Below are 25872 nucleotides of genomic sequence, written 5' to 3'. Positions count from 1 at the left end.
CGCTGATACGAAATACGGAAAGTTTTCATCGAATTTGCTTCGTATTCGTGTTGGCCCTCGTCATAGACCGAGTCGGGACCGGGTATCTCCTCCTCCGGCGACATTCTCCGGCCAAAAGTCAGCTTGACTAGCTGTCGGATTCAATAAGCCGGTAGATTCAAATCTTGTGATCTGATGAACCGAAATAGAACGTAGCAGAGGATTCGGATGCACTCACCAATAAGGCAGTCAGGAATATTCGAAGAGCACTAAGATATGAGTCAGACTGATGCTACGATTTGATTTTTGAGTAGGACGAATCTCCGGAAACGAATGAGCCCGCTCGACCATCAAAATAGTGCAATGGGATTGCAGCAGCTCGTCGCAAGGTGCATCTGTGGGAATAATGCCCGGCATCTCCTCCGGCCGTGCTCTGTATGGATGAATCTGAGCACCTTCAGTATAATTGACAAGATTGTCAGCCTTCGGGAATGGACAGGCGGCCATGAGACCCTACGCCCTGCGCATCCTGCGGGTCACAAAGTTTTCCGTCGGATCATCGATCCAGAGGAGCCTCATAAGAGGAATGCAGAGTAGAACAAGAGCGGATGCGATAGCACCAATGACAAACGCTCGCCAAGGTCGCACGATCGGGGCTCCTCCACATATAGCCCCCCATCATCCCATTACCGACTTGTCCAGCCGTGTGACGTCATGCAGGCGACGTTTGAGCACAGAACTATGATTCATAATGGAATGGTGAGCAGAGGAGGATCTTCGGAGGTCCAGATCATAGTTGGGGACAGCGAAAAATTTCCGAAAGAGTCTCATCTGAGTCCCCGCCCCACAAATCCACTGCTCATCGGAGCCAAACTAGTGGTCACGGGCGCCTTGGGAATACCAGTCTACGAGCCTGATCTCCCCCTGAGAATGCATGCCCTTATGTTCGTTCCCACTCCGAATGCATCGGACACTCTTATCAAGAGGAATCAACATATGAAGCTCTAGATCGAATCAAAAGTTTTCCCGGGAATGAGCCGCAGAGCCGTGATTTGTCCCGGATGACCACAAACCTTGCGGAGTAATTCCATTCATTGAGAACTGCACCCCAGGTGGGACAGGCACTGGAGCCGAGCAGTGTCCACCAGAGCATGAACATCTCCAAGGGGCGTTCGTAGAATTTCGTAGAGGGGTTCCAGAGAAATCGAATCCGTATCGTCCCGGTCGAGGTCCGAGTACAATTGACCCTATGAGAGCCGTCTTGGCACCGCACCACCAAGATTAACCACACCAGTGGAGAAAACAGTTGGCATCCACCGTGCTCGATACATTGATCCCCATCTGCATATTCCTGAAACGTCGCGAGTCAAACTCGAGAATCAGTTTTCGAGCCATAAATCACGTCGAGTATTACCCGATCTTCCAATATCAACAGCGCCAATTTTATTCAACCAGTCGCGGCTTCCACGGCCATGCGGCCGGTACGCAATAAATCAAAGTCGCGGGAACGATGGAGATAATATACGATATGAATTGGCAGCGTTCTGGCATTGCGCCCGAGATTAAAGTTGTCGACTCGGTGCAGTGAGCCAACCGCGGGACGAGACACAATGTTTGTTGAACACAAGTTAGCCGCTATCCCGACAAGTCATTCAGAGCAAAGCATTTTTTCCGCATCATTGGTCCCGCACGCGGGGCCATTCACCTGGAACACAAACCTCGAGTATAGGATTCCCATCACGCGATCGATGGCTACTTCGGATAGGTCTCCGAAAGTGGAGGAGGGATTAGCCATGTAATCGAAACTCAGTCTATATCCGAATATCCAGAATCTCGAACCATCGATCAGAATTGTCGTCGCGTTCTTCACCATGATCTTGACCTCCTCTTTCCTTGACACGAAACCGTACCTAAATATTACATGGCCATGGGAGAATCGGTGGAAAGATCCATTTTGAGGCGAATAATTTCGAGAGGAAGCTGCGCTATAAAAAGATCTCGAGGGATTAGTCTCGATAATCTGCTATCACGGAGGGTTATTTCTCGAGCTCGACCGCGGGAGACAAAGACATAATAATTTTTCGTCAACGTCCGGGGTGTCTGTGGGAGAAGGGAGCGAAACCAATAAGTATTCGCGCTGGAGGAGAAAACAATCATCGATAACGATTCCGTTTTTTGACCGCTGCCTCGATTTTCAATATCCTTCGCGTATCGGCGGGGAGCTGAGCCCAGCCGGAGCCCGATAATGATCAATCCGGGAACTTCTCGGAACGGACTGATAGTCGTTCCTTGAGCGGACATGAGCCACAGGATTCCCTGGCGCCCCTATCGTAGATAGTCTCCATTTATTGGACACCGTGGTGATGATCAGGGAAGCAGATGTTACCACCTACACTGCGTCTTTGGCCTCCTCTCGTTGTCCCAAACGCTAGCGCACATGTCGTCCGTCGGCCACATTTCCGTTCTCCTGAGTTCCTCCATGTACTTCCTTCGTTTCAGAACTACTCTCTCGGAAGCACAAAAGGAGATCGTATACACAAGGGAATGACTTCTCCGGGCGTCGAAACAGACAACAAGTATGAGATGAGCGGTCCTGTTGCTACGCGAGTCGCCTCTTTTCTTGGAAGAGAGACGACTCGCGGGAGTTGTCTCCATCTGGGTTCAATTGAATATCAAAGAATCCTTCGATCTGGAGGAACGCCGTAGGGAGAAATTGGAAAAACGTAGAATTAATCCACTGATGGATCTTAAATGGAGGGACGCGCGGAGCGCTCATGGACTGCTTCTTTCGACTCTCTGCTTGCTCGCATACGGAACAGCGAACTGTTAAGCCTGTGAGTCAACCCCGGAGCTACGAGCCTTCATTAGCCTCAAATGAACGTATCGACCCGTCCAGAAACAAGTCCCCGTTCAGTCTGTTAAGTGCATTATATCCGAGGCTCACACGACGCGTTGATGTGAAGTATATTCGAGCCTAAGCTCTCGCAAGGACTTATTCGGCGTTTTTGGACACCGTGCAGAGGAGACCGCTACAAAAAACCATCTGTCTTCGTTCTTCGGCTGCGCCGCGCCTCCGCTGCCGTCAGTGTGACGCAGCGGAGTATCTCTCATCTTCGTCGATGGTCCTCGCGAATATGGCCGCTCCGATCTCCATTTTCGATCGCGTTCGCTCCGTCGGATTCGAATTCAGTTTTTACGCTAGTGCTCGCGAGACATGCGGAGCTCTTCGTCGAATGCCCTTCCGTCGGCTTCCCGTCAATCAAGACATCCGCCACCCGCCACGAAGAGCTTGGAAAATGCTCCACCAAACGGCAACGAATCGTCATTGGGTTGGGGAGAGGCAAGAAAAAACGAGGAATTTATATCATGCAGTCTGAGAACGGATTCGATAATTGTCCACGCAGAATGTTTAAGCCGAAGTGCCCACTAGTAAACCGGTATGGGTACTCCTGCATCTCCCCACGGACACGAGCGAACGATGCCGTGGATCTTGATCACGCACGCTCATTTGTTCAATTCGTTCCCTTGTTCCCGAGTACCCTTATTTTAAGGACGTGCTCACGACATGGCCCTTCCGTGTTCATTACTCAGCTTTCCGTCGGAAGGGCAAACAACGCTTCGCAATCGGAATTCGATAGAATTTCGCGTTTCGCCCCATTGAGGAGTTCCCGTCAGGAAGGCTCTTGATTTTCCCGATCTAGAATTCGTCAGTTCCTCCAATATTCATCATTTCATTCATATGTTGTATCTGGAACGCAGGCATAGGTTCCGAAATCCGAGTCGCAGCTCGCAATCGATTCGGTTTACTTATTGATTTCTGTTTCGCACTCATGTCGCATCGGTGGGTACCTCAGCGCCGGGCGAGTTCTGCTTGCAAGCGCCGTGACGCCGCGGCCGCCACGATGGCTCTCCTGGCCCTTGCGATTGAGTGATCCGCTGAGACCACAGTCATTCATCAATTGAATCAGTCGCATTCGCAGCATTCATGATTCTTCCGGAGTCACAATCGAAGCCCCGGATTAACTCCGGCTGCGAGCGGCAGCCGACGACGCTGAGCATTTTAAGTTGTTCCGCGACACAGTCGATGAGCGCTGTAATATGTGATCCCGTGCAGTCACAGGAGCGGCGTCGTAAACCCTGAACATCGATTGTTCGTTTTCCGTCGCTGCGTTTGCCCTCTGGGGCTCAGAGCGCGAAAGGCAATAATCCTGTTGTTGGAAAAACAGTTTTCGATGCCCTCAGTCTGGCAGACGCGGCTGTTTCCCTCCATGACTGCAGTTTGGCAGCAACAATGGCAACCGTCCGAGAACATTTCTCAATGAGAATACGGGTGAGCGAGGACGTCCTATCGATCAACCGGGAGCCATGAGAGTCCAGGAGTAGCGGAAATGACTGCGTCCAGAATCGGGAAAAAGCACCTCATGAGAGTTGTTCAAATATGTACTTCCTTTTGTAGTTCTCGTTCACCAGCCGGAAGAGAATATTGTAATCTCGTCTGTAGTAGAGAAGACTAATAGTCGTCATTACATCGAAAAAAAACTCGAAGCTCGTCGGGATTGTCCGACGAGTGAGTGGACGAGCCCTTTCTGTCGGAGAACATCGTGAGTCGATCGGGATACTACTTCGAGCCTCCATTATTGATTCCGGAAATCTCGAACGACTCCGCATCAGCGCTCGAAGAACAGATCGTTCCCCTCGTAAAATTCAACGTAGTTTATGCAGATCGGGAACGCCATCCGCGCGGACGGTGAGCCTGTACAAAGAAAACACTAAAAACTCGATCCCGGATTTTTTAGGGTGGAAGTGTGGAAGACAGGGTCGCCCAGCCGATCCTCCTCCCCTTCCGCCCTCCGGCTCAGGGGTCAGGCATGCCGGCCCGCCGAGCGGCTGCGTCGACGAGTTAATGGAGCCGGTGCGGTGCTTGCGCTCAAAGAGGTGCCAAGAATCGTCTGCCGGCAATTTAGGTGGAGCCCTTGAGCGACTTTCTATTGTATCCGTGTTCAAGACGCTGTATTCGAAGCTTCTGCTTACCTAATGGTCTGTCGTCAAGCCCGCTCAGCACACATCGTGGACGCACTATCTGTCGCCTAACTGTCTGCTTCCGTGCGATGGATTGTTTTGATATGCGATCTCGCGAGACCGGCGCACTTCACTCATCTCTCAGCGGAAGGAGAACCATTCGAGATTTGTAGCGTTCCAACGCACACTCGCTAGGCAAGGGAAACCAGAGATATTGTTCACGTGGATGTGCGGCACTTGACGGAACGCATAGAAAGACCCGGTTCAGAAAGAAGATGCGGGATCGAATGTTTGCTCCCTCCCACTTAAGGTGACCCTTGCTCCGCTGCTCGCCGGCGAGTCCGCTGAGCATCAGTACACGTCTAGTTGTCTACTACAGGAAGCATGCCCGTCTTCATTGCTCGGTGCAAACAGCGCCGCTGATCCGGGCAAACAGAGGAGGTTTTCCACCCTTGACGACTCGAGTCGGAGCGCCTGCAGATGCTGGCGATTGAGAACTCGTCTTGTTTGCTCATCCACGCGTTCGTTGCCTGTGGGACCTCCCGAGAGCCTTTAATTCTTAGAAAAATTAAAACCCAGGCCCTCGTGGCTTGTATGCGATGATTGCAGGGACCCGCAGTTCCCGAACCCATGACCCGGAGTTCGGGCTCCTTCCCGTCCTCAAGCCTCTTCCGGGAAGATTGCTTCGTCATCAGTCATCAGGATATGAGGGGATGAGGGGCTCCTGACGATCCTCTCGTTTGTTTCAATAACGAGAGTGGTCAGAAGCGGTTCCTCAATTGAGTGACGTCGCTTCAGATGTCCGGCGTCCTCCCGCGCGGGGAAGTGCTATTTAATCGCAGCGCTGTTCCGCCTGACGCTCCCCAGAGCATCCACGACGAGACTTCTGGAGGAAAGCTCACGGAATCCAAACAAGTCTTTTGTTCGCTTGACTCAGTAGTTCTTTTTATTGGGCGGGTCTCCCTTCTCTTTCTTCTTCCATGGCAGCCCTTTTGTCTCTGTTGTAAGCTTTGTGCACTATCATTCGTCATCCTCCACCGTCGACGGAGCCCCCTCCGCTGCTTCGGGCGTAGATTTCCGAAACTTCGAGGAGAAATTCGAAATACCTTCGAGATTTTCCCCCGAAAGTTATCTCGATCGAAGGTGAGATCATGGACTTGACCATTAGGGAATTATTCACGTCCGCACCGATTCTTCTCTTTGCAACCTTTCCGTCTGGGTCGTGCCAACTATGTGCGCACGTCGCGGTTTGAACTCGGAGCGAGTTTCTGAAGCTGAATTTCAGACGGCGACGACGACGGAGTAGTCGTTGAGCCCGCTGCAGTGCAGAGATTATGCCACCCGCGAACTTTAAGAAAATGCACTCATTGTCAAACTAGGCAACGTTCAACACGTATTGAATGGTTTATTCAAAGAATCCCGCTCAGAGCCTCAGCGCTAGAAAGTTCAGCAAGTTGCAGTGTCTGCGAGGTTCTCTGGAGTTCAAACAACTGATTGAATAAACTCGCGGGAGAAGGTGATGATGGAAATGAACTCGAGAGAATTACCGCTCTGGAGGTGATGAACTTCCCGACGGGACATGCATCCCAGCATGCATATGTGCCCAGTGTTCAGTCATCTAGGATGCGATAGCGGACTGCGACGAGACTTCCGTGCGGCCCAGGCGGTCTTAACGTCACGTACAGATTCAAGATTTTCGAGGCTTCAGCGACGTCGCGACGTCTCGAGACGTCTCTGGCTCGCAGCCGGCGAAAGGACCAGCATCCGAGAAATCGACCTCTCGGGGAGCCGTCCGACGACCGTAACCAAGGACGTATAGCAAAACAAGCAATCGCGCTGGCCTTGCTTACGAGGAGGAAGATGCTCTCTCCGTTCGACCGCACGCAGCGGTGAGGTATGACGATGACGAAACGAAGACGACTGGTTCTGGTGAACTAGGTGACCATCTCATTTACCAGCACGCCGAGGAACAGATACCTTATGATTTCGTGCACGATTCGGCGTTTTCGTTGCATCCACAGCGCGCTGCGGCATCTCGAGGTCGAGATATCTTGGTTTCACTAGAATGCCGTGGGGAACCCCCTCGATTGCGCTAATCTGAGGGGCAAAGACGCATCAAAAAATATGCCCCCGAGACGCCCGTTCCCGCTATCACATTCCGAGATTCTCCCACTGGGATTCTCCCGGCCGAGAGAGCTAAGGAAAATAGAAGTCCTGACTTGGGCGCCGACAAGTTCACTGCTTGCGATCGGAACCAGGAGCAGGAATGGTATTATTCCGTTAATCTACGCCGAACCGACGGACGACCGTACCGGCGAGGAAAAAACGGGCGGAGCACGCTATTAGCGCTTGCAGTGCGTTACTACCGCGCGTACCGCCAATCAACGAAATGAAGGAAGCGAATAAATTCTTCTCGCTCAGATCTCGATTGAGAGGGAGCCCGGGGCCTCAGCACTGGCGGCTCGTCTGCCTGTTTGCCCTCCTGGTAGCTGTCGATGGCGACGGCAACGACCTAGATTCACAAGTTCGAAGAGACTGACAATCGCAGAGTAAATGGCCAGGTCGGCAGTTCAATGGCACTCAGCTCGACATCTCATCCGACATTCGCACTCTCTTCATTGAGCTTCCCTCTTTGATCAGTATGCACTGGAGCGTGGCTTCAGCAGAGCGGTCACGAGACGGCGAGAATTCGCATTTTTTGTAGAGTAAGGGAAGGAGTCGGCGACGGTTACGGAGGCAGACGAGCTGCCGAGCGAGTTGTGCTGAGAAATCTCGAAACAAGCTCTGAGCGAGAACAAACTTTTCCATGTTCAATTAATCAACAGAACGGAAGTGCGCGAACGCTTGCGACCTCATCCCCTCATCTTCCCCGCTATCCCTTCGTCCCGTCCCCCTCGCTCGATGCTCCCAAGCTTCACTTCACGATTCTCTTTCTGCTCGCGGTCCCCTCATGTTCGTCCACAAGCCCACTCGGCCTCACCATCCCAGAACGTGAGATGTGGCGACTGAAGTCTTCGAGAAGGCTTTCCGCTCCCTCGCTCTCTCTCTCGCGCTCAGTGCCGTCTCCTTCACGGGTCCTCTTATTCGCCTTCCAAAGAGCTTGCTTTACTTCGGTAAGCCGCTTTCTTAACGAAATCAACGCTCAAGTCTGTTGGTTCGTCCGTCAGTCCATCTGGCAGCTCGACTGTCCTCCCTTCGGTCGGGTCTTCCGTTCGACGACCTTGAATGCTCTCCCTGACGCTCAGGAGGCTTGACGTCTGACGTAGAAGAGCACTGAGCCCCTCTGAGTGAGCTGGGGAACTAGCACCCCGCCGTCCATACCTTGTTTCTCCTCTTGTTTTTTTCCCGAGCTACACATCCGATGCGGTGCAGTAATATTATTTTCTTTCCGAGTACTTTCCGCGGGCGAAATCAGAGCGGACACTTACATACATGTCTGGAACGCTTGCGACAGGACATCTCAGGAGGTGCGCTCCTTAGCTGAGCAGAATTAGTCGCAGCAGGTTGACTGCTGCTCGTTTCCCATTAGAGTTTCTGCCTCCGTTTTCACCTTTGGTGGCAGCGGCTCCTGGTGCTCGAGGAGCGATGGATCCAAGTTGGACGAGGCGGCGACAAACCAGGTAAGTTCATCTGGTTTGCCTCTCACGTCGTTTCCTTCTGCTTTCATTCCGTGCGCTGTCTCTGTTCCTCGCCTATCCACGTGTCGGGACGGCTGTAAGTCTCAGCCCATAGGCGCGTACGACATCCGGTCAAATATACTACATGTGATTATCCGCAGGAATAATTGTGGAAGGGCCGATATTCGGATGTTGGCATAATAACCTCCCATGACGAGTCACCTGAAGCAGATTTTGATCCATCTGTAGCGAAAGATATTTTTCCGGCTCCAGCGGAGTCGGATACTGAAATGGCTCTAAATGCCCGAAGATTTCGTCTCACTGCTTATTGCAGAGGATATCAGACACCGAGCTACCCTCACAGGGATAAGTCACGATGATGGGAGGTGGATAGAAAGACCGGAAGATTCTTTCTGGATGATTCTTTCCATGGAGAAGAAATGAGCAAAAAACACCATTGTTGGAAAATACTTCAGTGTATCGTTTGTTTTATTCGTTCCTCTATCGGCCAGATGACCGTTTCGTTGTTGAATCTTCAACTCTCAGCCCATAAACCCTTCGATGAGGGTATCATCCATTGTTATATTCATCTTCATCAATAGGAATATGTGTGATCATAAAATACAAAGTGGAGATTTCCTGGAGTTACAATACAACAGAGTCACTTCTATCGTCCTGAGTTCCTGGAGCCGGCATAATGCGCCGCGCAAACGATGCAGGACAGCGATATCGGTATCCGTTTCTCTGTACCGATGAGAAAGCTGCGGCGCTCCCCTTGACGTCTTCTCCCCCGCAACAGGATCTTAAATTTTCATTTCTACATCGCCTAGTATTTTTCACACACTAAGACACGGTAAAGGAATTCGTTGTCGAATCTAGAGGGGGGGACATATAGTGTACCCGATCGGTCGCAGGATATCCCACGCAGACATCCCGTGGAATAATACGATCCAGCAGCATCATCATCGAGAGGCTCCGTGGAGTAGATCAAGGACGGACTTCTTCGCCAATCAACTGAAACATATCTCGGGGGATACCCGGGCCCCAACGTGAATAGGGAACTTTCCGCCCGTTCGGCTGCTCGCACCTTTCGGAAAAAACGTAATTCTCCTCTCCCTAGTAATACAACAAAGTATCTTGACAAAACCATGTGAGATTCGCTATATTCGACGCAATAGGACAACAATATTTGGCTCATCATGCTCGTGCTGGTGGTTTCCGTCTGTCTTCACTTGACGTCTTCGAAACCGACTCCGCCACGATTCTTGTTCAAGTTCCCCGCCCGAGCGAGAAACTCAAAGTTCGGTACTCCCGCTGCGATTGTTCGCGTCTTTGTCCGGCTCGTGAAGTTTCGTATCGTGTCAAAATCCAACAATCCCCTCGTGCGACGAAAGATCGACTCTCTCCGTCTAGGAAATGCGCCAGTCCTTTTTCCTTCCTCCCACGCATCACGAGGTCAGGATGGGAGATGAACCCCGTATACTCTACTCCTGCAGTGTACAGCGATGGATGTCGTCATCCTCCGTTAAGGTCTCGATTGATATGTTTGCAAGTTCCGCAACTTCTCAACAGACTGGAGGGAGCAGTTTTGGGATAAACATCATCGTATCCCCTATATACAGAATATCGGGACCAAGTTTACATGGTGACTTGAAGGTTTGTGTGAACTTCCTCTGCCCTCGTCCTTAGAGGGGTTCCGCGCTCGATCTCTGCCGTCGTCACCGTTGTCGCCACTGCTGCGAACATCGTGACGGCCGATAGCCGCATGCGGCGGCGGCGGTGGCATCCGTCGCTCAGAGGATGGTCTCAACGACTCGCAGATGCTGGAAGTGAGTCGTGCGTTGTTTGCTCCTAATGGGGCTTGATGAGTGAGTCCTGGAACCCCTCCTCCGGGGGGCGCATACTCATTGCTGCTGTTCCAGATTCAGCTGCTCCATCTGCTCAACTGCAGAGGCCGTTCGAAGATCTCCGTTGCTCGGTAGCAGACTCGGCTGTCCCGGAAGAGGAAGGCTCGCCGGTCCCGAGTGATGTATTTGGAACGGAATGAAGCACGCGATCTCGCCGCGTCTGGAAGGGAACGTGTCCGGTAATTAGAAACTTGTTGGACATGCACAACACGACGATGGTCACCTAAATCAGCCAGTCGAACGACTCCACTTGCCGACAACGCCCTACATGCGAACAGCGCCCGTAGCTTATTTCTAGTGCTGGTCGAGAGAGCCAGAGGCGTACGCGCAGCGCCCGTGAGATGCAATCGCCGTGTCGGAATTTAATGAACATCTGTATCACTTGCATGGATCCAAAGCGAATCACCGAAAACGGTTTGCTTCTATCTGCGGTGCTCTCAGACCGCCGGAGCGGAAAACATGAGTCGACTTCAGGCAAAAAAAAGTAGCCATCCTCGCTCGGGGAACCGGCGAGGAGAAGTCGGAAGCCATGAACGGTGCGCGAAGTCCCGAAATTATGCGGTGCGATTCCGATTCCAGACAGCCTGTCGGGAAGAACCTCGCTTTGACCCACGAAAAAACTCCCGCTATGTACCCGGTGTGCTTCGAGGTGCATCGGGAACCGTCAACGGTGTGATGACGCATGTACGGACGGGAAAAGATCTATGAACAGCTGGTTGCGTTATCGAAGACGCAGGATAGTGAAAAATTGAAAAATTCTCCTCCGCCGGCCGCTTGCCCGCGGACATCATCACGCAACGGAGAAGGAGGAGGGAAGGAACATCAGCACTCGAGGCGCAATCCGACTCCGGATGGTGGCATGAGAAGGGTGAGCAATGAATGTATGTTTGTGTGTGCTGGTCGGCAGCTCTTGAATGAAAAAGTTTCCGCTCTCCTACGTTGCTTGAATGCACGATAAGCTCAAACAAAAACTGCGTGTGCTGGTGGACGCCGAGGTCATCGTTTGTCGGAGCCAGAGTTTGAGTGGTTGGAGCCAGTGAGACAGACAGACGAACAGTCAGAGAGATAGACGTACGAACGAACGGTCACTCGGTCGGTCGTCGCTCGTACAGTCGAACATGGTGAGGGAGAGCGCAAACAAGCGTGTCGTCGCTTCAAAGACAGTCGTGTTATTCTCAAACGTTAGTGGCTGCTGCCAACAGCACTCTCGTGTCACCTTTCCGCTGGAGTATAAGATGTCTTTGTAGGACTCGACGTCGGCGAAGCCAGCTCGTCAACCAGTCCCTTCACTCCGCTACACATCCACGTTTTAAAACTGAAAGTCACCATTTTTTTGACAATCATGCTCCAAGTCTGCATCGAGTTGATCGAGCTAATCGATCGACCTAATCGATTTCCCGAGTTTCGATAACATCCCCCGTGTCTTGTCTTGAGGCATGTCTGGCGACATTGAGACAGAATTGAGCTACGTTCCTCATCCATCTGATTAATTATTCGGTTCGACGAGCTCAATTATCTTTTGATTCCTCAAAATGCAGCAGCACATTACTCCTGTGGGAAAATCGTTACCGATGGTCTGTCGCGCCGAGAAGAGAACTCGATTGACGGGAATCATCGATCGAACTTACCCAGATAGTGAGCTCAAGGTTCCCAGGCACAGCTTCACTTTGACCTCGTAATCGACCACGATTCCGAAAAGATTCTTTCGCTGCTCCTCAGAAAAACTGAAATCGAAGAAATGCGAGATGAGAATCGAGGTGGGCTCCATGCCAGACGAATCATCACCAGTTGGAGCGACTCCTCCCTGCTCCAGAGGGCAATGTATGTTACAGCCAGAATGATTTGGGAGTCAAGGCACGTAGCATCCGAGGTGGCTGGCCGCCTGGCCGCCTGCCTGTCTGTCTGCCGGGCTCATTGGCAGAGCGGAGGAGTTGCTTTCGTATATAGCTCGGTCCCGTACGATGCCCCTATACGGATGCGACAGTGTTGACGAGCCGGATCTATGAGGGTCTATGCTTCTATCCACTACAATACGCTTGTAGCGTATCAGAGCTTCGTATCTGTTCCGTCCCAGCGGACCGATCCGACGCCGCGAGGCAATTGGTTTCCGAGACCGTAATCAGCTATAAATGATGTTCCTCCGCGTACCATCAATCCGGAATGTCGTTCAGATCTCGACAGTGTGATACGGGACTGAGGATTGCAAGTTTCTCTTCCTTCTCTCCTTGATCGCTCCTCTCCGGCAGCATCCGGAGACGCTTCTTGAGCCTGTAGCTCGGCGTTCAATTAGCGAAGTTGGGTCGTCCGGGATACATAGCAGCATCTACGGCGTTCTTCCGGAGAGATGGGAAGCCATACTCGGTCCCCGTATGGTTTGCATTGGGTGTCCGTGGGTGTACTGATCCTCGAAGGCCCTCTTCTCCTCGGCCCTGGGTTTGCGTTCGGCGTCCGCGGGTCTACTGTTGGAACCAGCCAACTGCGTCATCCGGAGCAACGATCTTCGTTCCTTCTCGGTCCGAGCGAGTGTGAACATGGTGCGCCTCTGGCGTCGTTCACAGTTCCTCGTCGATGCGCTAGCAGTGGTTGCGGCTGTGCAAGGGGTCGACAATGACACGCCCCCGACATGCGTTAGGCTTCCACTCTTACGCTCATAAACGTCGTGAATTCGCGTGTTCAGCCTTTCGAAGAATCGATAGAGTATCCGGGCACTTCATTCTTCCGCGAGCTTTTCGCTTCAGCCTGCGACTGTGAGAAACCTCTCGCAGCGTAGCGGAATATTCCCTTGAATAGCGTTCGCCATGACCGCGAGCGAATTCATTAGCTTATCTCACAGAACGAACTCGTCTGCGACACCGGAATCCCGGAGGGACTGCTGCGTCCGTCTCTTTCCCCTAGGGAATTTCCATCCCCCGTTCTCGAAGTGTTTTGTGGCGGACACTCCGACCAGGAATCAATGTCGGAAGGTCCATGTCTCAAAACACAAAACGTAATGCCTTGTCGGAGGAGTGACAGCGAGCTCCCGCAGCGACACCGGTCAATCCGAATGTAAGACTTACATCGTCGACGACGCCAAGCAGTCTGGATCGGGCCCACTCCGGCTTTGGACGAAAACACCGTACTTGTGTTTGTTGTCGCCGACTTTTGGCAAAAGCACAACCTCCTGTTCAATGGAGTTCCCCGAGGTGATGGGACAATCGTTCCTGCGGAAAGATGAAAATATCGAATCCATAGGAGAGAATTTTCGAATAACATCCGGTCATCTTTGCGATTCTTCCCCGTGGGTAGCTTATTGCTGACGGCGCGGCCATACGGCTGTAGATCAACGCAGTACGTACCGGTTGTTTGTCGTAGCTACGCAAACCTTCCACTTGCCGGTCGAAAACAAACAGATGTCCGCTACTTGTAGCACCGAAACCTTGACGTGCTTTATTGTTTTGTGCGATGAGTTATTGACATGGATCTTGACTCGTATCTCCTCCCCGTGTTCGTAGAGCTGCAGGGAAAAACAGCTCTGTGAGACCGGCTCTTCTTATCTGCACTCGGAGTGATCCGGGGAAACCGCGGGCTCCTCGGGGAGATTTTCCCGGGACGCGATATAAAGCTCGCTACACGTAGCTGACGATGTGGGCTCTACGGGAAGCATCAACAATACGTCCATCGAGATAGACTCGTCCGTCGGGGATCCGGACTCGGGACCAGCGCTCACCGACTTGTTGAGAGTGGCTCCGAGCGACAAGGTGCCTCCGTTAAGGGGAAATTCCTTCAGGATCGTTCCCTTGGGCAGGTCCTCGTTCTGATTGTCCATGAGACTCCTGGCTAGGGAAGCGTACTGCACCTGAGAGGCAAAGGAAGATATACGAATCATGTCACAAGCAGTTACGTGCACTAGGCCTTTTTTTCATCATCGGCTCGGGTCTCGTCCAGCGAAAACGCCGGCCAACAGTTTCCCGGAGCAACGGAGACGGCTTTGACCGCGATCATTCCGAGAGAGATTCTCCGTGCGATCGATTCTGCTTTTCAGCTGACCACGGCGAGGTACGAGCGGCCATGGCAGACGGGACACGACAATCCGCGGGGTATGTGATCAGTGATCAATAAAAAGATTTTCTCGCAACGAATCCGGCGAGAAGCTTCGTTCCATCAAGATGTCAGTCATGGCGAGCGGCTTTGGCTTTTCTCAGCAGTCTCTGATCGTAGTTATACGTGAAGTTTGGCACAGAGTTGGGTGAGTGACTTGCCGGCGGACCGACTTGCGCCTCCGCCTTATATGGCAGCGGACCTGCTCCGAAGTCTACTGCGCATTTCGGGTCCGGAGTCCGACCCGGCTATCCGATGGATCATCCCGGTCCGGTACGGACTGAACACGCGGCGATGTTTATGGTGATACGAGTTTTTCCCGAGGAAGAGCAAACACCTGCTACGAGATGACCCGAGTTCATGGCCTGAGCGCTCCCGCTTACCTTTTTTATAGGGAAGTTCAGAAGACTGATGGTTGTCTGCTGCTCCTCGGCCTCGAGTGAAGTATAACATCGCACGTAATACCTCACTCCACACGTGTCTCCAGACTCGGGCGTGAGGCGTTGCATCACCATCGAAATCGGGGCATCTTCCGGAAACTCGAAGCGGAAAGGCACCGACTCGGCCGGGAGGAACGGCAATGTATTATCGTGGAACGGAGATAACTGAATCGAGTACGACGAACGTAGTAGCTCCTCGCTAAGCGACTTCTGCGACTGAACGACGGATCGAGTTCCTGCAAGGGCACAGGGCAAGAAAAATCTCGTGAGCGGCAGAAGATCAATGACATCGACAACAAGAGGGGGAGAACGTTCATTTTCGTCTCTACTAGCGAGCGAATTCTCGGAGAGAGGGGGAGCAAAGGGTTGCGAAGCAGACGCCCTGAGAGTTCCGATTTTTGCGAGCGGGTACCGAGAGGACATTTAGAAAAAAAACGGGTTTCCAATCCCGGAAGGAGGCTCGATTGGCGATCTCGCGGAGATTGCATTTGCGCGCAGCTCGGGGTAATGAGGTTCAAACGGAAGGCAAGGAACGGAACGTTTACGGAGGCAACTCAAATCGCAGGTATTGTTCTCGACGATGTCGACTTGGAAGCGGCGCGCCGAATGTATGGGACGTCTGCGTCCCGCAGGAGCAAGTTGGCTAGCCATCCACAGAGATACTCACCCGACGAAGGACCCGGAAGCGGCTCGATTTTATCTTGTGGGTTGCCGTTGCTGCCCGCTGACCCTTGGGGGCTGAGCATACGTTTTATGGAGCACACTGGCATATACCCCATGTATATCTCTCTGCACAGCGACATCCCGAGGATTTCGTCTTCTTCGCGACCGTAGCGGAACCTACCGACGAGAGCAATGTACACTTTCTCTCCGGGTTCCAGTTTGGTTTCATCGTACGTGACAATTCCTTCTGCAGATGGCAGCAAGTTGGTGCCGGAAGGGACGCCAGTGGTGATGGCAGAAGGGAGGCACAAGTAGGAGAGAAAAAGAAGATGTCATTTATGTATTCAACAAGGCACACCGGTCCGGAATTCCGCACTCCAGGCTTGCGCTAAGCTACGGCCGCCACCGCAGACCGGCCCCGATAAGAGCTGCACGGGAAAAACGTACTTCGAACACTGCGCACGTCCCGAGAGAAACAAGGTGTTCGTGCTCAACTCGTGAGAGGTACTTGGCAGCCCGGTGGAAGCTCCCGTGGATTTACATGAAAACTCTCGTATTACAGCAATTGTTGAGAAGCACACTTACCGACCGGTTCAGTGAGACATCCAAGATCTTCAAACTCGATTTTTGGCATGTAAACGGTTACCTATGAGAGAAAGAAAAAAACGGAATCCTGGTCAAATAACACGGCTGATGAGGTACTAATCGCGCGTCTGATGAGATCATTAGGGAAGACGACGATTCTCTCAAATATGCTCATATTTTCATGTAGTAAAAACTGAATCCAGATGGATCATTTCGGAAATTCTGTGTCAGGAGTCAGTCAGGAGAGCCTGGTAATGGAGTCCCGCTGGGACTCCCGGGCGAACACGTTGACAGAATATGCCGTGCAGAGTAACAAGGATGGGGAAGTTCATTAGACGTGAGCGGATGTATCGCATCGGGTAAACGCCGAAAACGTCTCATCCAAGAGCAAACTGGATCCGATGAGCGAGAAGCTATAGCGGAGCCCGGAGGCACCTGGATCAATTTCCTCGGGATTCTGAGGTAGTTCCGGTAAACAATCATCATCGGTCGAGAGTGTGAAGACGTTCCAGGAAAATTTCGATGTGATCGATTGTTTTGATTCGGATTAGAATCACTACCGAGTTTCTCTTTGGAACGAAGTCAGCCCCAATCCCATCCCCTCGAGAATCGGAATCGCTCTCCAAGGAGGAATGAGGGATGATTCATTAGTCGACGGATGTTCCTCGGCCATGAAGCTCCAGAAGCTTTCCCCCTGATACTTCGCATTTTCGCGGATAGAACATTGTCCCGAGCTGCACGGTTCCCCTAACAGCTTTGAAGACGGGGAGGTGCGCGGATTCCATAATCTCCATACGCGGGAAGCCCGTTTGTTTGATCTGCGCTTAGCCGTCGAGGGCAATCCTCATGACTGCACGCTTCCAGCGATGTCCTCGAACTTGGCTGTCCGAACACCCTATTCATTCTCGGAGGCTACTTAGCCGAGGTGACGACCCCGAAAACTCGTAGAGGAACGCATGGAACGACAGAACTGCGAGGTCAGAACGCACTGATCTCAACGACTTTTGATCGCGGTATTCGACAACCTCGTTTTTGCGAGACGAGACCGAGAAGCGCACTCAGCAATCGAGTGTAGCGTTGGCATTCCCCGAAATTCCTCGGAATGACTTCCAGGAAGCGACTCGGCTCAAAGTCGATCCCTCGCCAGCTCTTTCGACCATTTGGAGCCGTACCACCAGATCTCCCGACCATCTCGTCCAACGAGGCGATGTATCTTGCTCTCTCCCGAAGCAGCCGTATTTTATCGATCTATTTGACAGGGAGCTCCTGTCCTTTAAACGCCACATCTCCGAGTAGAGACCAGCATCACACTGACTCGCAGCCGGACCATGTCCGGCAAATGTTTCCCCTCCATCGGGGCTGAGCAACATCTCGACAGGCACCGATATTCGGAAAACATCGCAACATGCGAGCTCTGGGATCCGATTCACGGGGACAAGGCTTCCGCAGATGCTCTCGCTCAGCTCGCGGCGGTAGACTGCATGACGGAGCCTCATTCCGACATATCAATCATGGAAAACACAGCCGAAACCACTCCCAAACGTGTCGCAGCGGCGTCTGCGTTTCATTGTCGCCGTCGTGAGCTAGAGGAATCCACAGTCCAGAGACAAGCGCGGATTTCCCTGCTTTTCCCCAGCGCTAAGAAGGAAAACCACCTAACCATCGATCCTCCGGGAATTCGCTCCTGAGCGGTTTGGGATGTTTTCATTTGCGGACGGAGAGAGTATTCGAACGTCCTCCTCTGGGTCAAGATATGACTGTGCGGCTATGAGACTTTTTCTAAGGGCATTTATTTCGGATACGGAATGTTATTGAAAGGAATTCACGTCCCCGAAAGCGCCAGCGTTTGTTGCTTCGTCATCTAGAGTCTAGATGAGCTCATTTTAAATGAAATGTCCAGTAATCGCTGGGGCCTACGCTCTTCCGCGCGATAGAGGATCCGAAAGCAAGTCCGATTCTTCAAATACGACATCGGCTCTCAAAATGATCACCGGCATTCCCTAAGCGTGTGCGGAAACCTCGTATCCTAGCAAGGGATGGTCGGTAGCGCCCCGGCGATGGAGGCTACAGCGTGTGTCAACGGTGTCTGGAGCTTGAAACAGATGACCGGCCCCGAAGCTAGAGCATCATGAGCGAGACTCGTTGCGAGGGGCCATAGCCCCCGACGAGCCCAGCTGCAGACGTCTCTCGGAAGGATCGACCCGTTTCCCGTCCCGAGCAGCTTATTCGAGAATTATTCATCTCTGGTTATCGCTATCCGTCGAGCATTGTCGAGAGGAGAAATCCGATCATGGTCGATTTGCCGACGCGTTGGGCGAGCGTTGTCACAGGTGTGACGGATACGGCAGAGATTGAGGTGTTTTCGTCGGCACTGCTAAGCTCCAGTTCCGCCCCCTCCACGGAATCTCGCATGCCTCTCCAGAGTCAGACGAAGCTCCTGGTCTCTACCGTGACACTTCCTGGAGAAGCCGGAGTGGAGCTCGAAAGCCTATTTCGAGGAACACTAGACGCCAGGGATCACGAGCTGAGGCAAATACAACGCAAAGAGGAAGACCGAAACAGGACGATCCCGACCTTGAATGAAGACGAGAGACTCCCCCAATATCAGCTATGTCCCGGAAGATGCCCTCAATCCTGCCTGGCTTGAGGCTTCGACCGATTATCCTGAAGGGAGGAGTCAGCATTAGACGGAGCCCGAGGAGAAGGATCTCCTTAAAGATAGCGATTTCGAATCCGTGAAGGATGCCGTGGTCTCCCCGAGAAGGAAACGAATGGTGGTGAATCCAAAGTTGGACACTTCGCACGCCGAGCGGGACAGCAGCCAGAGCAGAACAGAGTTCTTGCAGAACGCTCGAAATGACAGGCCGAACTCCGCGGACTGGAACCCCTTAGCATGCGGCGCGTAAAAGTGAAGAGTCGTGACTCGACAGAAAAGGAATCGTAGCTCATCGCCCCTCCTCCCTCGATGACCAGTACAGGTGGCAAGCGGGAGGCGCGAAATTAGAAGCCCGAATTAGCCTCCGGGCTCCAGCGATCGACACGTCGCTGGTGAGCATCCGGCGGTCATCGGCGACTGATTCTCTAGCTACTCCACGCGAGGCCCGAAATATGAATGCTATCTCCCTCTAATCGTGGCTAGTTTTCGATCCAGATTGGTCGATAACGGCCCGTCCCTCAGTGGGACATACGAGGCGAGACGCACAAAGCCCGTCAATGGGAGGCTCACTCCGAGGGCTGGAAGAAGGTAAAGGCTGAATACCTTGCCCGTCGAAATTTCGGCCTGGGTTGCGACTTGCGATAAATAAGACTTCGTTGATCCCCCTTTTCAGTTCTCTGACACGGCTGGAGCCTCGGGAGCCCGATTTCGCCAAATTGAATCGAAGAATGGAGACATGAGCCGGATGAGGAAGCTCGTCCACTCAAACATCGCCACGTCACCTGGAGATAACGCTCCTGGCAACGGAGTCAGTATACACTCCATCACTTGACTTCTGCTAACCTCTGCTGCGACAGCCGATTCATGCCTTCGGCTGATCATTGTCAGATCGATCCGCAGGCGAGAAACGCCCGACGCTGTAGAGCACGGAGGCTGGCATGCTTACGAGAACCTTCCCTATACGTAACTGTAAGACTACGAGTCGGTGACGGACGTAATTCTGTCCAGCGGGTTCGTGTCTGGCCGTAATGTAAGAGTAAGCATTAGCTTAATATTTTCCGTCGTCTCGTAAGTGCAGTCGATTTCTCTTATGCGGCACGCTCGCCTACGGAATAGAAAGACTCGTTCCATAACAGCTGGCGGAAAATCCGCAGCAGAAACGATCACAATGAGATCGGTGTTCATCCGACGCAACAGCCGGCTGATATTCAATCTCGGCCCGAAGCTCCTCCGACTTCAGATTGTTTGTTACTCACTGACGCTCTTTCTTCCTCCACTTTAATATCACACCCATAACCCACGGAGTTTTCCGGACTTTGCTCGATGCTTCCGTTCCGGCGATACGAGGGTCACTTACTCAGCTCTTTTCCGCATTCCCCGCTGGGCTCGGAGCTGACCCGCATCGAGAGTCCAAAACACTTTCTGCAGGAGCCCTGCCCTCTGAACAGTTGATTCATCAACGATGAGATTAACTAACGGCTTAGCTGGCCGCTCCCACTGATGAAACGAACGACCGGTCTTCCGGTCCGCGAAGCTTCCGTACTGGCGAGCAAGCTACAAAAACTCAGGAAATGGGAAGAGAGGAGGAGAATCATTTCAGCTCATTTGAATTCTCTTCAATTTCTCCACATGCGGAGACCGGAGCCGGTATACGCCCAATGTCGGTGATTCTGCTTCGCGGGAGAATGTTTCCCCGATGACGCACCCGGAGTACCGCCGGTACGTGCGTGGGTTGAGACCGGAATACGGGACCATGCTCTCGATGGTGCTCACCAGCATGCCCGCGCAGGTAGCGTCAATATAGTTTAGCCGATAGCCGACCGCTCGAGTTTTCCCGCACTCATGGAAGAGATAAGCCAGAATGTTGGCTCCGCGTTTTATGAAATGCTTCCCCCGCCCGCGCCGCTGGGCATGTTCAGCCGTGCGCCGAGTCGTCCGGCACTGCCGCTCGTTGCGACAAATTCACTCCAGTTTACGGCCCATAACTCGACGCTGCTTTAATGTTACGCACGTTCGAGCCAGAGACGCACAGACATCTAACCGAGTGCCAACCACTCGGCCGACCGACCAACCAATCGAGCCACCGACGACGCCGACGGCTCTCGCCTCTAATTAAAGCGCGCGCGCGCGCGAGTTTACGGCGAGATCAGCAGGCCCTGGTTATCCCTGGTTGATGACAACGGGGGAAGCCTGTAGCCTATAACTTACATTATTTGGGCGTGCCCCGATTGAAGATTTAGGGGCGGATGACGACGGCCGCCGCCGGCTGCGAAAATGGATGCCGATCCGCTACAGCGTGAGTTCCCGATCGGCGATCCGAATGCGGTTTCGCGAATCATTCAGAGACCGAGCGCAAACCCGATATCGGTGGAAAACATAGTGTTCCTCCTTCGCCATTCTCGCTCCAGCACGAAACGTTCCACAAACGCCTGTTCGAAGCTCAAATATTACCGTCGACGCTCTCCGCGAGGGGTCGATCGAAGAAAAGATGGAAGGGGCTTGTTTCGGAATCATTCTTTTCGTATCCCATGCCCCTGGAATAAAGCCCTTCGATCAAGATCCACGGGAAATAGACGAAGACCATGAGGCGAGAAATCGAAGACTTGAGCTCTTTTTCTTGCGAATCGGGCGTTTCCTATTCTCCCTTCTCGCTTCCTGGCGGCCAGAGACGCAGAGACTCCGTGGGACTTGTACGACCTAACGCATCGATCCAGCCCTGCCGGCTCGCTGTCGTCCAGCTGTTCCTCCGAGGGCTCCCCGACAGCGCCGATTCCATGCTGGGATCTGGTCCCGCAGCCGAGGATTCCCGGGTGTGTTTTTCTTCGGAAAAATAAACTTTCCACGCTAAAGTATTCTCTTCGCAGAATACTCCAGCGACGTCTACTACGAACGCGTGGTTCCTCGCTGCTCACTCTCGCCAGGCTCTTCTTAACGAGGCTCGGGAAGCGAAACGGAGCTCATCGCTCTCCGATTCCTTTCTCCCCGTAACAACGCGTGGTGCCGGGTCGGGACCGATCCGCTGCGTTCATTTTTCTCTTTGTTTTGATACAGCAGGAAAATTTACAAGGCAGCGTACGGCATGCAGCGAGTTTCTCCAACAATCTGTCACTTTGAAAATCAGTGGTTTCTCTCGATCCGGGAGAAAATCGATTCCACGGAGCCCCTGTGCGTGGGCAATCGTTCCACGTTCCACTCGGTCCAGCCCTCCATCTCGTTTCCTGATCCGCTGGCGAACGAGTTCCGTGCGAACACGATTTTCAATTTCAGCAGCCAGCTCGTCTAGATGCGTTGGTCTCTTATTTGCTCGTCGGCTGACCGCAGCTCAGTGCGACCGACGCCGACGGTAGCTACCGCATCGCGGACGAGGAGAGTGCTCGAATATTTCGACAAGATTTATGGGGAAGTACACGCCCGCATCGTAGTTCCTTCACACTGCTCGGATCTAGATTATGCTTCATGTGTCTTCATCGAGTAGGACCAGTCGAGGGAACTCGTTGTTCGAAGTCCGATGGATGAGCGGGCTTCCCGATCGCTTCCGCGAATCAGAGTTCATTCTCGCAAATCCTCGCTCCGGGATGCATTCTCGGAGCAAGTCCGGCACGGGGAAGGAAATGCGACGGAGCCCGTACCGGCATTCGATCCGATCAGCCGGCGTCGAAACAACGTGAGCTGTCGTCTGATTCGTGCCAGCGGATAAGTCGCATGCGATCCGGAAAAGATATGGGAGGAATAGGTGAATTCGGAGGAATTTGGCGCGTTGCGGCGAAATATTCAATTTATTCCCCTCCCCCCCCTCTGCCCGACAGTGCGCACACGGCGACCGAGAGCAAGGGGCTCGGAGAGGTTCCAACACGTGTTTGAAATATATTTATGAGCTAGGTGCGACAAGCGCCTGCTCGAGATGGCACGCACTTAGAGAAATGCAAACCAGGACAACATCAATCATTTCGAAGTCAAGCACCGCTCTCCTCTCTCCCTGAATTCGCGGCTGTGTAGTATTTTCTTTCGCACAGTACGTCGAGCAGAAACTCCGAACCATGCAAAGTCTGCGCAGAGTTCGGAAGGTTCTGCATTTTTGAATTGGACGTTCCCATCAGGATTTAGATACACCGGATAATGGCGATGTTGTCAGTCGGCTTGCACCCGGGGAACATCGGGGAATCCGAACCAGCGTTCGGGCACGTTTGTGCAAGCAACGTGGCTGCGACTCCTGCCGTGTCAGGCGGAGCTTCTAGGTCTCTACCGGTGCAGCTTAGCTGATACGCCTGCCGAGGGTGGAAAAGAAGAAGGAGGGAGGAGCAGCATCGCGGTAACTCAATCCAGAAGAGAAACTGTGTATACCGTTAGGGGACGAATCGAGAACGGAGGAACGCCCAGAAAGTCTGCCCGAAACCTCACTCTGGGGAACCGATCTCCTCATGTTAGAATCCTCCGCATCAGCAATCAGGGAATCATCAAATGATTACTCTGAAGACTCCACCGACCAATCAGCGGGAAGTGGGTTCTGTACTTGATACCCGGCTGGTCTCTGGCTCACGACTCGAGCCGGCCCACGCAATAACTGACATTTGGATCCGAAGACACAACTCCGGAGCGTCGCGACTTTTGACCTCGAACAGAGAAATGGATGACAATTGTGAGGAGCGCCACGTACTTAAGAACAGATCTGGGGGGATCTCCGGGAAGCGCCGAATTACGGAGAGGGAAATCGAAAGAGACACCGAGAGAGGCGCACGGCCGCGAGATATCGCGTCGAGTCAGCGTCTTTTCTTCGAGCGAAGTTAACAAAAATCTTGACGCTACCACGCTCGTCCGCCGTAATTCATATCTGGCTGAGGACCGTAGAAGCACAATCATTTGAGCACGAGAATATGGGCCAAGCAACTCACCTTGTTGTTCGCCGAGGTTTTCCTCAAGAGGACGGTGTCGCCGAGCTGGATCGGCTCGACATCTTCAGTTTCCTCTTTGGGGACCTGAAGCGGCGCCACCTGTTTGAGGTCTTTGATTTTTGAAGTTTTCTGAGTCATCTTCAAGGTGAGCTGACTGCAGATTTTCTTGACGACGTCAATGAATCGGTGCCTGAGCAAGACTGTGGACTCCGAGGAAGAGCTATCGCTTGAGGAGCTTGATTGGCGAGGACATGGCGACGGGAGGGACTCGATTACAGCGATCTCTTCATTGAAAACCATCAGACAGACATCGATCGTTTGTTCTCGTCCAGAGTTTGTTCGCCTGAAACGGAACAAATCAATTAACGGTTAGCCTCTGATTCCCTGGAGCTTTCATTGTGCCGGCTTCGCTCCCCCGCCCGCTCCCTGGGACGAGCTCGTTCTTTTGAGCTTTGTCGAACTTCCGTTTTCAAAAGCTGAATGGAAAGAAGATAATTCAGCTTCATCTTTCTAATAATAATTGCTTCAGAGAACGATCCGTATCTGCGCCCCCACGGGAATCGCAAGGCAGGAGATTATGCCGCAGAGGTCTTTTCCCTTGAGGAACGCGTGACGGAATGCAGAACAGTTCGGATGGCATGACCCTCTCGAACTCTGATCCTCAGTGCGGTATGATCTTCTGAGTTCGGAAATGAGCAGGAAAGTTGGAGGAGTTCGCTCGGCAGGAACGACTTACCTATGTTTACAATTTGCTCGCGTTTCAGATTCAAAACTGACCAAAATGGGACCGCGCGTTTGCGATGCAAAAGCGGCTAAGCTGCTCGACTCAAACTCTCTGGACTTCCACCCATGGCAGTCTTCCTACTGCGCTCCTCGACGCCGCCGGATTTGACTTTACGCGGGAGTGACTTTTTTTCCATTCATGCGAACGGATTCGACTCAATCTCTTTCCTTGAGCTCTTCCAAGGCTTCGAGCAACGGCAATCGCTCCCTATCACCGTGTGATTTTCCCGATCTGGTTTTCCAGGGATGGGAATCGAATATGCTCGGGCTCTGAGTAAGATGAATCCCTCCACTAAGTCTCCGTCATGCGCGGGTTCTCAGCGGATGAGGATTCCTCGCATGAATCCACAATGCTGTTCGCTCCACATCGACAAATCCGACCATCCTGGTTTCCTTCCACCCTCAGGTAATTAGCATAAGATAATGGAAACCGTCTCTTCGCGAGCGGTTGCGATAGTCTGAAGTATCTGCGAACCCGTTCAATATCCTCGTAGATTAGCTTCCAGGTCAAGCCAAGGCTCCGTGAGCCGTCTGGTTTGTCGCGAGCATTTCATCATCATGAAGGCCTGGCCTGTATGAACGGCTGAACGATATGGATCGTCGGATTCGAGGAATTTCGTGTCGATCTTTTGGTCGGTGTGGACGATGATTCGGACGACCGCTCCCAACCTTGATCAAAACGCGGATGATGCATCCTTGAGCGATGTATCAAACATCTTGTGTTAGCTCGATCTGATACATCTCTTGAACATTGACTGAATTCCTCCGATCGACAATGGACAGCGTGCATTCGGCGTAGGGCCTCGTAGTCCAGGGGATTTCACCCGTTCAACATCATTCTCGAGGAAATATCGGTGGGCAACGATGACGCAGACAACTAAGGGCGCTGAGTTCGCGAGAAGTTTGACCCGGAACACTAAACTCACACGTCAATCGACCCGGATGCGAGTGATTCTCATGGAGCTGCTAGCTCCCGGCGCCGCTTTCGTCCGAGTCGGTGAAGATGCCATCTCTGGATCTCTCGTTCTGGCCCGCTTTATGTGTAAACCCTTCCGGCTTCTTTCTCGCAGTCAAAACCGTTGCAGGCTCTGAACGTCCGCTTTCGCCACTTTTTTTCCTTTTTGGGCAGAGAGGAAATTGCGTTCCTGTCCGCGCGGCGGAAGAGAAAAACTAAACCGCTGTCAAAGTCTTCAGAAGTCTCCCTTGTCCTCATGTTCTCTGTCTTGGCTCAGTTTTCCTTTCCGTTCCCTGCCCGTC

At 52.6% G+C, this 25872-nt stretch overlaps 2 protein-coding genes across 2 annotated transcripts; both read right to left on the bottom strand.

Annotated features, from left to right (window-relative positions):
* Positions 1–492: 492 nt before the first annotated feature.
* LOC108864714 (putative ammonium transporter 3) lies at positions 493–3546 on the bottom strand. The gene is given in 6 exon segments (XM_018640874.1): positions 493–646; positions 1053–1146; positions 1149–1239; positions 1465–1573; positions 1686–1889; positions 3542–3546. Coding segments are annotated over 6 exon segments (657 nt in total).
* A 6973-nt stretch (positions 3547–10519) lies between these two features.
* Positions 10520–23946, bottom strand: LOC100907820 (phosrestin-2-like). The gene is made up of 10 exons (XM_029112490.1): positions 23833–23946; positions 16288–16348; positions 15707–15949; positions 14983–15275; positions 14229–14357; positions 13858–14015; positions 13579–13722; positions 12151–12246; positions 11739–11837; positions 10520–10682 (listed from the first exon to the last, which is right to left on the bottom strand). Exons 2-10 carry the CDS (start codon positions 16334–16336, stop codon positions 10520–10522), a joined length of 1374 nt encoding a protein of 457 aa, XP_028968323.1. The 5' UTR covers positions 16337–16348; positions 23833–23946.
* Between the last annotated feature and the right edge of the window lie 1926 nt (positions 23947–25872).

This window comes from Galendromus occidentalis, unplaced genomic scaffold (genome assembly GCF_000255335.2).
Source record: "Galendromus occidentalis unplaced genomic scaffold, Mocc_1.1 scf7180000077511, whole genome shotgun sequence".
Lineage (NCBI taxonomy): Eukaryota > Metazoa > Arthropoda > Arachnida > Mesostigmata > Phytoseiidae > Galendromus > Galendromus occidentalis.
The sequence above is the reverse complement of the archived record's forward strand: the minus strand, read 5'-3'. Positions and strand labels throughout refer to the sequence as shown.